General features: G+C 32.6%; 2 protein-coding genes and 1 long non-coding RNA gene across 3 annotated transcripts in view; 1 reads left to right on the forward strand and 2 right to left on the reverse strand.

The window, feature by feature from the left end:
- LOC109594176 (anoctamin-5) overlaps nt 1-11906 on the forward strand; it is a 47656-nt gene that overhangs the window by 11448 nt on the left and 24302 nt on the right. The window lies entirely within an intron of this gene.
- LOC126265391 (uncharacterized) lies at nt 6145-6700 on the reverse strand. Its single transcript, XR_007547893.1, has 2 exons — nt 6520-6700; nt 6145-6348 (listed from the first exon to the last, which is right to left on the reverse strand). It is a non-coding gene; the product is annotated as an uncharacterized LOC126265391 (long non-coding RNA).
- LOC109594179 (signal transducing adapter molecule 1) lies at nt 8460-11328 on the reverse strand. Its single transcript, XM_020009373.2, has 9 exons — nt 11134-11328; nt 10902-11062; nt 10600-10842; nt 10271-10547; nt 9844-9960; nt 9609-9788; nt 9338-9546; nt 9011-9279; nt 8460-8955 (listed from the first exon to the last, which is right to left on the reverse strand). The coding sequence occupies exons 1-9, from the start codon at nt 11186-11188 to the stop codon at nt 8832-8834; spliced, it is 1635 nt and encodes a 544-aa protein (XP_019864932.1). The 5' UTR covers nt 11189-11328; the 3' UTR covers nt 8460-8831.

Here is an 11906-nt window from a genome sequence, read left to right on the forward strand (position 1 = left end):
TATTCAATGAATTCTTATTCTAAAAGTTTAAACCAGAATTCCCTCCAGAGTGGCCCTCGCATTCACCAAATCATCTTCAAACACAAATTTACATTCAAAACCACAAACTTCTAAATTTGAATAAGAATTTATTCCTTTACTCATTTCGAATATGTCAAAAAGAATGGAAGTATTTGATATAGCAAAAAGACATGAACAAAGTATTGATTGAAAAGATTAATTGATTAATGTTCTGTTTTCTAAATTTGAATTAGTTTTGGAAAGAATTTGGTGACATTAATTTCATTACCGAGTTAAATAGTCTGTTGTTGATGCAATTTTATTTAATTACCTTGTTTATTAAAACTTAATTTGACAAAATGTGTGTTACAATATAATACGACTATCCAGCTCAAATATGTGTGGTGAAGACAACGGACCTTGTAAAAGGATTAGAAACGTGCAGATATGTAAAAGCACCTTGATATGATTTTATTAATTGTCAATCAACCGAGAAGGGAACGACTCCACATTCCTGATTAATATTAAACACGCACACATTAAATAATTACAAATGCGAACGTTTCAAATTTGCGGACGTTTTAATTGCGAACCGTCGAGACAAACGTGTAATAAAATTTATTTCTAATTAACCAACACTCCGGGGCACAATTATCTTCGAAACGCCGACTGTTTATTACTGTTTTTCTCTGCAATTTGTAATTGAACACATATGTAGATTTACGATCCAATGTGCAACGTAACTTCATTTGTTTCCTCCACACGATGTACACTGTGACACACTTAAATCAAACAATTTATTACTCTGTTAGTGACGTTTTATTACCAAAACTTAACTAATAGCCAATATTTGTCAGTAACTTTCAATATTATTTTGCAAACTTCCACCAATTACAGTCGGAGAAGCCCGAAAACAAAATTAAGGGTAAAGTGTAACGCATTTTTAACGAGAAAACGTCCTTTTTCAAAGAAAGTCTGACCTCATACGTTTCATTAGCACTTCCTAGTACTTTTGTCTAATGGTTTTGTACAACGAGCGCGTTTCCGACCGTTGTTCAGCACAATTAATTATCACTTATAAAAATTGGGCGAAAGAGAAACACGGCCCCGCCAAGGTTGTTGACATTGTTTTCAGCCCAAAGCCAAAGCTTACGGTTTCGCATGTACGAATTTGAATAAAGCTGAAACCGACATGTGACCAAATGTTAATGAGGAACAATTATTTAGATTAGAAGCTCGTTAATGCTTCGCCGCCCGAAACGTTTCTCTAATTGTTCCAAATATTTTTACTTAATTGGAGCTCCGATTCGAATCGTCGAACATTAGTTTGGTAAATATGCAAAATTACGACAAAAATCGGTTAGTAGTGAAACGTCGCACTTAAACTAACAATAAAGCAAATAAATAGTACAATTCTCGGAAAATAGTGTTTGTCTATTTACCACAATTAGATAAGATAACTTTGATGGAAATACTCGTGCAATTTTTGCTCTACACTTCCGATAACTTGCCCCTCATTTTTTATTCGGGGTGACTGTTTACGTTGGGACATTTCCTAGTTTACATTGAAGATGCTGACCGAAAATTACAGCTAATAAAGTCTGTTTCACTTATATAAAATTATGGCACCACTTCATTTATTTATCAAAACATTGTTGTTGTTGTTGTTGTTGTTATTGTTATTATGAATGACTGTCAAAATTATTGTTTATGTTTCGATTCATGTTTAGAATATTAATTAAAACTTCTGTAATCTTATTTTCACATATAAAGACGTGTAAAATCAACTGCTTTTCTAATTGCCATCCATTATTTTATATTCCAGGATATTACTTGTCAAATCAGACAACAAAATTTCTAAGGACAAGGTCAATATAAGATAAGGAAATTAAACTTCAACTTTTTAACTATTTCCTGCATTAGATACGCATAAAAATCCACATAATTAAAAACGGATACTTTCCTGCAATCTGTTAACAATGCGTGGTTTTTTTGTACCACAACACAAATTAACATTCTTTAGAGGAAAGTTGAATTTGCATATGAGATTGTGGCTTTGCAAAATTTAGAAATCCAAGACACTCATAAATAGGAAACAAAATTTTATCAAACACTTTTTATGAACAGTTTTATTACGTTGTGGTATCATTAACATGGATGTAACAATTCCTAAGCTATTTTTAAAAACGTCAATCGATAGTTCATAGTAAACATTACGTCATATTTACGTTTTTCAAACACATTAAATTGATTTTATGTCATTTTCGGGTTTAACCTGAATAATTATCAAAAAATAAAAACATTCTTAATTGAGTGATTAAGTAGGATATAAAAGTAAGGAATTCCAATTGCCATGTGTCGAGTTAAATCATTAAAATTCCACCGATTCATTAACGCACCAATGATCGTGTCTTGTTCACTGGATATTTTGGAAAGAGTCTAAAATTAATTAAGACAGTCTATGGTGAGAAGGTGCCCATTGTCTGTGATCATGAGTCGTAAATTTCAACGACAATTACAAGAATAATTTTTAGGATCAATAAAAAAATCATCAGAAAATGCGTGACCTCAAGTTTCCACAAACAAAAAATGGAAGAAGAACTTGAAATGACTAACTAAACTTGGTCAATGACACTTTAACTTTGATCTCAAATTATCTATAATATGGCAATAAAACGTTAATAAATAAACCGCGGAAGTTCAAATAATAACTATAAAAACATTCAACGGTGTATTGAGAGTTGTGACTCAATAAAATTTTAAATTGGTCTATAAAACCTTAAAAATGACGTTTATATGTTTTAGTGAAACGTCCACTGTTAAAATGGATTGATTATTAAAAGATCATTAACGTGTAAATTTTTATGGCTTAACAAATTTTTGCGTAGTTTCTACAACTACCCACATTCATACCATTGAGGGATTTATGAATCAACATACAAATCATTTGTATTTATGTGTCAACATTTATACTTTAATTAATATATCAATTTCCATCTGATGATGATCATTACAAACATCAAAATTTGATAAATTTGATAGTCATTACTATAACTCACACAAATCCCTCAGACAAAGACTGTTACCTGACCATCTGCCATTCCCATATAAAGAGAAACGTGGATCTGATCGCACTGCCTGGACAGTGCAAATTCAAAAGGGCAGAATTCGTGGCCCTCAGCAACCGGTGAACGTGCAATGTTACACGTACATCGCTGAAGAACATCCGGGACGCGTTTTCGACACAATGCGCAACAGGCTCCTTATCTTGGACGAAGCAAATATACCACGTTTACCGCTTCCTTCCGCCTGCCTCCCTGTCGTACGGCATTTGGGAGATTACCTCCAAATTTACGATGACCCTAATTAAAATTCTGCTCAGCCAGTCGACCCCAAATCCGTACGGCTGCGCAAAAACAAGTATACATCCTGTGCGTTGCACCATTTGTAGGTTTAGTTCTTTTAGTAGTTTTAAATATGTAATAAAGTCTGTTTAAATCCATTACAGTGTTGCTTGAGTGCATAATTGCCTCGTGGAGAGTTAATTCGTAGTGATTTTATGGGGCACTTGAGCACTTGTTTGTGTATTCGAGAAGCGTTCGCTCTATGCACCGCCTTTGGATTTATGCCGTCGTATAAACGCAAGGTGTCATATCATTCGAATAAAGTATCATCCGAGTAAAGGCGAAGTGTACCCGTACGCGCCCGAAGTTCTCGTGTTCCCATTCAAAATTAACGCGCGAAAGGTAGAGCGCCCCGTTATTTAAGGTTTATATTTCGGGAGCCCGGTTGCTAGTAATTAAGTGTTGCCAACTATTAATCATGTGGATTCTAGTCAATAGTAGTTCTGAAATCATTCGTAATGCAACTTGACCTAAATTTAATAAACAAATATAAATAGAGATTAATTTTGACGGTATATATTTAAGGGATTGTAAGTACTACTTTGAACAAACTGTTTGACAATAGTTGTCAATGAATTATATGCGCAACTTAAAATGTTTTTAAGAGCGGCAGTTACTAGAAAAGGAATCGCACTTTGTGCGCTTCCGCCACAAAATCAAATAAACATTCAGTTCGTGCGCAAATTTTTTTGTATGGAACCGGACCGCATTTGAGATCTCATGTATATACGGTCGGCGTCAGATCTGCATCCTTCAAAGGCTATATTCGCTTGCGGCGAGTGTGTTATTGCAACAGATTCGCATCATTAAATTTGACAAATTAAGAATATTGCTTGTTCACGTTATGTATTTTGAATCGAATATTAATATCAAAAACTTTTTTATAGTTACAGTTCTTATTGTTTAATTCGTATAATAATTGTTGTCCTAATTCTAATATATTTATTCTAAAGGTATTTTACTCCATTATCATATTATATGTTGGTAATTAAGAATTATACACTATCATACGATAGTTTTTACCATATCGTATTCGTATTAAAAGTTAAATGTATAATTAAAATAAACAGATAAATTCAAAAATAATAATATATTAAACAAAATAAAATATTAATATTAAATGTGTTTTTGAACAAAATATATTGTAAAATACATATAAATAACAACTTAAATGTAACATAATACAAAATAATTCTATAAATAACAACTAAAATGAAACAATATATATAAATACAAAATTATAAAATATAATTGCTATTGTATTAAAAAGGAGGAATCTTACATTTTAGTGAGGTTGGATGTTGGATTCACTAAATAAAATGTTCCAATAAAAATAAACTATTTTGAATTAAAAAACTACAGTCTCATAAGCCATAGTTGTTTTGAAAATATTTTGGAATAAGTAATGTTGATTTTTCATTGGTTTAGTAATATTTTTTTATATTCTTTATTTTATATTGTTTATTTTTGTTCATCAAGATACATGAAATATATTGTAAATTAATTAATGTAATAAATAATTCAAATAGTATATTTGATATATTGTTTAAAAGTTTAAATACCACCCAAAAATTCGTATAATACAGTAATATATATTAAAAATACAATAATGTATACAGTTTAAACTTTTTATTTATGTCATATAGTTTATTGTTAACCAATCACATTTTATCATATAAACAAATATAATAAATACGATACACAATAGTAGTTTTGATTAATCATTAGTACATAATCAAATATAAATAGAAATTAATCTCGATGTCACAGATGTATGTGTTAGGTTAGGTTAGGTTAGGTTAGGTTAGGTTAGGTTAGGTTAGGTTAGGTTAGGTTAGGTTAGGTTAGGTTAGGTTAGGTTAGGTTAGAATTTGTTGTACAAACATGGTAGAAAATGACCTAAGTTTGACCAGTATTGTTGTTATTAAAGAATATTATGACTTCAAAACTATGTCATGTCATAGATCAAACACTTATTAATGCACACCCAAAATGTGAAATAGATTGATTGCAAGGTTTTTGAGATTTGTGTTAGTAGTTATTAGTTGACATAGTTTTTTTTATGTATATAAAATAAAATATTTATTACAATGCTAATTGTAATGGATTAATGGTACAATCCATAATATAAAGAATGTTTCTATCCATAATTAAAAAGGTTAAACTGCTCCGATTTTCCGTTAAAAACAAAGAACATAATCCAAAATGTTCCACATTTTTGGATAATTGTAAAACAGGTAACAAATATCAATTAACTTTTTAATTTAATATATCCTGAATATACGATAATAATAGTCATATATTTTAATTTTATATACGTTTTTTGTATCACATATATTTACAGGCCTGTGTGTAATTTTTAATATTATATTTTAATGTTCGAATTTAAAATGTGGACATAAATAATTGCATAGTTGCATAGTAAACAGAATATTAATTTTGATTAATTTGATAGATTTGAAAATTGATAATATGTGGATATAAATAAGATATAAACAAAATAATAGAGAAAAATTCACAATATTATATAATATAATTATATATTAATAATATAATTATATATATATAATATAATTATATATATATATATATATATATATATATATATATATATATATATATATATATATATATATATAATAAATAAAATTATTCAAAGAAATTGTGACAAAAAATTACTTGGTTACGTTGTGTTGTTATTAACTAATTTGTTTCAAAATTTGAAAAATAAAACACTTGCTATTATAAAGACAAATTTATTTATAAAATATCACAGTTTGTAGATAATGTTTTAAAAGTATTCCAGTTCAATATCTCTTTATTAAAATTATTATTATTATTTAAAAAACTTCATAAACCGTGTCATCAATTTAACGAAGATTCTTCCTTTGTTGACATAAACAATACTTAATTTTTGTTATGTACTCGAAGATGACTATAAGTCCTGTAACAAATGTAAAATCATATACATTCAAATAATTTAATGAATGTAATTAGATTATAAAATTGTTTATCATATCTATTTTAGAAATTAATTTTAGGTTACCTAAATTAATAACCCTGCACCTACTCCAAAACAGATTTATATCTACTTCGCATATTACAAAATACCTACTCATTTCCACCAGAGTTACCAAGATAAATTTGTATATTCTACGGTTTGCTATACTGGAGACGCAGTTTTTAGTCGACAGCCCCGGTCCAAATCCCTCGAGCCGCTGAACGCCCGGAGGCATGGCGCGGTCGGCTTTCGGATGCCTTCGCATTTATTCGTTTGAAGTCGAGATTTAAGCGAACGATATGGACCCTAAACGCAATAATAATCGCGCGGGCCAGAAGGGCAAAAGGTCTGCTTCTCAGAAGACTCGTAAAACTTTATGACCAAAGGCGAGATTCGGTTATACCTGCGTACCTGATACGTCCACAATTTCCAGATAAACATACAACAGCAACAACAACAACCTCAACAGGAAAGGGATATAATAAAGTGGCGTTAATTTATAATATTCATTCGAAAATAATCGAATGAGACGACGACATAAATATTAAAAGTTTCCTATTTAAATAACCAACTAATCGGATGATTTAGCCAATCAATTTTGCTAATATTGCTTTTCAAAATTACAAGTTATGTAAATTAATAAAGTTTTAAGTCAAGCAGAATTAATCTATGTAAAAATACGCAAAGAAATGTAAGTAATAATTACTTTTACATCCTTTATGTATATGTATTTTTTATTACAAATGTTCTGTTTGTAAACAAAAGGCAACAATGAGGAATAATGGGGTTGATTGTCGGCGACAACCTTAATGCAGTCGACAAATGAGAATTTTATTGATTTCTATGTCGTTTAAACGCATTTTTATTTACACAAGTGGAAGTCGAGGTCACTTTTTTGATGCGGATAATTAAATTATATTTCCGGCTGGGGGCAGGGAACAAACTTTTTAAAATTAAACAAAAAAAATGATTGACTGCAAAACAATAAGTCTGAAATATGGTGGATGCGCTAGTCTTCTTAAATTTAGCAAATATACTTATAAAACACATGATTGTGATGAATCTTTGGAATTTATTAAAGTCGACCTCGATCGTTTTCGCAAATTTACGGTTATTTTGGCTTCTGCAGTCGAGTCTAGAAAGGTCACTGTTTCAAACACTGATGTCATTTGACCATGTCCAAGTTGATTCATATTCAATTCGCAGCATTATCTCTTTGGCGGCGAACTAACACATTATTTTACTTTAAACTGTTTTGTGATTCAAACGTTTATCGATTTTCGCTAATTAATTTATGTAAACACTGTTCTGCTATTTGATACATCACTGTTTATAATATTTTTAAATGACTTAACTCTAACTTACAGTTAGGCACACATCAAAAGAAATTTGAATCGGACCTTTATTAACAACCTGTTTGTTTGTTGTTAGGCTTATATTGCCGAAATGAGATGTGAAACGCGCGTGGGCTCATTACGTTATCAGATTTAATTGGCAGGAATGTGAATTCAATTAAGGTGTTGTCTCGAAGGTGGATTTAGATAAGACAACGAGGGTTCGCAATTTTACGTGTGAATAATTGTAAAGGTTAAGGACATCACATCGAACAAACACGCCCGAACAAGAAATTTCGTTGAGTATTAATTAGTTGGATTGAAAGTAGTTTTGAATGGATATAATGAGCTAGTTGATAAACAATAATGGCTTTTATAGATTCGTGGAAGGAAATTATGTTGAGTGCTTTCAGAAATTAAAAAGATTTATATCTATCTGATTTTATTATATTTCCTAGAAATTACTAATGTCAATTTATTACATACGTATTTTACTATTCTAAAGAACTAGAAATACATTTCATTACATGTTTACAAATAATTTTTTAAATACAAATTTGAATATTATACACACTAGCGACATCTATCCTAATAACACAAAATTAAATTACAAAACAAACAGAAAACTGTAAATTTTGTATGGGTTATTTTTAAATAAATTTCATTAAGAGCCTACAAACAAGCAATTTTGCCAAACATTAAGAATAAAACAAATAAATTATCATAATAAAATTTATTAATTATTAATATTACACGAAACCTATAATAAAACTAATATACATTTTTTATAAACATTCAAAGCTCTGTGGCTCATCACTTTTCATAATCATATTTATTATATTAATATTCTGAAATCAGCCTTTCCTTTACAAAAGTCTGTTCTAAACTACTTGAAGGCGAAAGTACACATAAATAATATACAATAATAAAACTCATCTTTAACCATAAATATCAAGTGTCTTTATACATTTTATAATAGTAAATCAAACCTCATCAGCCTGTTTTTATCCATCCAATCGTACCTCAGTACCAGTTCTTGTTTCACGTTAGAACTGGGATACGACCGAACAAATCAGTCCCGATCGAAGAAACTCATTGCATTATATGCGTGCTGGATGGTATGTACGGCAAATTTTGTTGCGGCGGACCCGCCATCGGTCCTTGAGACGGAGGGAAATTCGGTCCGGGCATGTTCTGATGGCCGAAATTCGGCAAACTGCAAAAACAATTAGTTAACAAATTGTTGGAAATAAACTTAGAAATAAATATACTTTTGGAATCTGGGATCGACGGCCCTCGATCGTTCGTCAGACCCCGGATGCATGTGGGGTAGCGGTGGTTGGACGCCGGGCGGCATTTGCCCCGGATTCGGACCGCCAGGCATCATGTGCGGCGGAAAGCCGGGCATGTGGTGGGGCGGCGGCATGAACTGCTGCGGCGGCGGCGGTCCACGTTGCTCGTGGCCCATCGAAGGTGGCGCTGCGGCCATCGCACCTTGGGCCTGCGTCATCGGCATTGTCTGCGTATATCCGTTGAATGGCTGTAATTAGCAATTGTTATTAGAATATTAATGTACATTTACACAAGCAATCGACTACCATAGAGCTTGGTGGTGGTAAATTGGGATTTCCCGGATATCCGTAAGGGACTTTGGTGACCGGAGGTCCGAATTGTGGCTCTCGCATTAAAGTGTGATAAAGATTCAAGGCTTCAACGAGGTCGGCGCTCAGCTGAGTGAGCTGAGCGTGTTTTCGGTCCACCCTCTCTAGTTCAGCGTCTATCAACGGACCCATTCCATTTACTTCGCCTACATTATAAAATAAAATTTATTCAACAGAACGAAATTAAAAAGCCAAAAGAACAACGTACGTTCTAACTTAAGCATTTCTTCGGTATCCGTGTCCGGATTCGTTGGATCGGCTTCGTGTAACAAATGTAACAGCCTGTCAATTTTTCCTTCATTGATTTCTACAACATCAGGCTCTTTCGGTTCGGATTTCGAGTCGACGCCGTCCTTGAATTGCACCATTTTCTTCGCTTTATCCATAACTGTAAAATCGCTATAAGTAAATATCTAAATGCAAGTGTAGGGGAGAATCCTTACGAAATTGTTCAGGTTCCATGCTCAAATCAGAAGTGACGAAATTGGCGGGGAACAATCCCTCACCTCTTTGATTGCTGCCTTTCCACCAGTTCGCGTCCGAATCGTCTATTACGCAAACTAAACAAAATTGTATTTGGTAAGAACTAATAACATGAAATCAGTAATAATGTAATAATTAAATTCGAACAAGTTTAATTTTTGCAATAAATTTTCTGTAATACCTAATATTTGCCCACAAATTAAAACAATTAATCAATTAATAAATAATTAAGATTTCATCAAAATAGAAACACAATGAATCACTTTTATGAGCATTGTATCTGAGTCACATCCAAACAAGATAATATAAATTCTAGATAAACAATCAAAACAAATCCATTAACCCCACATGCCAATTGTCTACTGTGGCAACAATGGATGAACTTACTAATCTCTCCACTGGTAAAGGTGAGTTCATTCTCCTCGGCAGCCTCAAAGTCATATAAAGCCCTCACTTTCCTCATCTCCTTTAGTTGTGCCGGAGCACTGCTGGCTGTGCCTGAGGCAGAGCTCATGTTCACTGATGGATACAAGGATGAGCTGGTTGTTCTGGGACTACCAGACGATTCTTTCAGTGATAATTCTATGGCTTTCAAAATCTGTTCCTCTTCTTCCTGAGATTCGACAACGTTTGGATCGCGACTCATTGGCGTTTGTTTCTTGGGCTGAAATGTGTTGATATAAAAAAGTTATTTTGGTTAAATTTGGGTGTCTTACAGGCTCTTCAGTGTAGAACTCATAACCTTGACTCTTGAGTTTGCTATAGAGAGTTGGTATGAGGACTAGTTGTGTGTCAGACTTGAATTCATTCTCAGCCCACCTTTTCAAAGACTCTCTAAGTTTCTTAGATACAATTTCATGACCCTTTGTTATGACTTTGGTAATTTCTGTTTCAAACTCCCTAGATGCTACTTCTATGTGAAAAATTTTGCCCGAGTTCTTGATACAGGCATCTAGCAACTGCAAATAAAAACTGTTGAAACGAAAATTCAAGTTGGGAAAGAATGAGTACAACTTACAGTTACAGCTTTGACACCAATATGCGGATCACTGTTGGCTAATCGTTTGTAAATGGACTTCAAGTAATTCTTGGCCGCCTCAGACGATTTCCCAGCCTTGTCACATATACTGATAATTACGCTCCAATCTTCCTCGACATTTTTTTCGGACGTAGCATTCTCTACAACGACAAAACAATTAATCTAATCGTGCATATCGGATAGGATACGCACGAAAACACGAATGACTCACCAACTTCAGCCGCAATGTCAGTCGCGGTCCCGAACAGTGGTTTAGATTTGTACATTCTTCTCTGGATTTTGACGTACGTTGCACAGACTGTTGTACAGGAGTAACTCTGGCTGTATTAAGTTTTTGTCAGCATTATTTATTAGACAACAAACAACGTTATCGTTTCGGTGGCTGAAATGAGAAATGTCATACTAAAAATTTTGTGACGTCTGGGCAGTGTTGCCAATATGCAGAAGACGTAAACATTGTAAACTGCTCGACATAATATTTGTACTCATCTTAGCCTATATCGATGTTCTTTTATATGGTTAGTTTATAATCCAAATAGATATACCTCCTTACTCATGGGACAGTAAAATAAAATGCAGACAAAGATTTTAAATGTATAATTTCTTTTTAATCTTGATTAATTTTTTCATTGACAAGTATAGTATTTTATCTTCAAAAATTTTTATGATTAATCATTATCGGCAATCTACACTATACTTCAATAAGGTAATGTCTGTCTGTCTGTTTGTTACGGCTAATCTCTGAAATGGCTGGATCGATTTTGACGGGACATTTATTGGCAGGTAGCTGATGTAATAAGGAGTAACTTATGCTACTTTTATTTTAGAAAAATTAAGTAATGTTGTAATGTCCAAGTACTGCCCAGTACCACGTGCAGCTCACGCGCATGCCACCACTGGGCCGTCACGTCGGGGGCTTCCCGGACGAAGTCGTGGGTATAGCTGGTTAATCATAAAATAAATTTAAATAAAAAAGATTTATTC

This window comes from Aethina tumida, chromosome 4, assembly GCF_024364675.1.
Source record: "Aethina tumida isolate Nest 87 chromosome 4, icAetTumi1.1, whole genome shotgun sequence".
In the NCBI taxonomy this organism is placed as follows: Eukaryota; Metazoa; Arthropoda; class Insecta; order Coleoptera; family Nitidulidae; genus Aethina; species Aethina tumida.

Coding starts and splice junctions, on each gene's coding strand:
- LOC109594179 (XM_020009373.2), bottom strand. CDS start 11,188: ATGTACAAATCTAAACCACTGTTCGGGACCGCGACTGACATTGCGGCT. Junction 11,063..11,133: donor TGACATTGCGGCTGAAGTTG/GTGAGTCATTCG, acceptor TTGTCGTTGTAG/AGAATGCTACGTCCGAAAAA. Junction 9,280..9,337: donor TACCACCACCAAGCTCTATG/GTAGTCGATTGC, acceptor TGCTAATTACAG/CCATTCAACGGATATACGCA.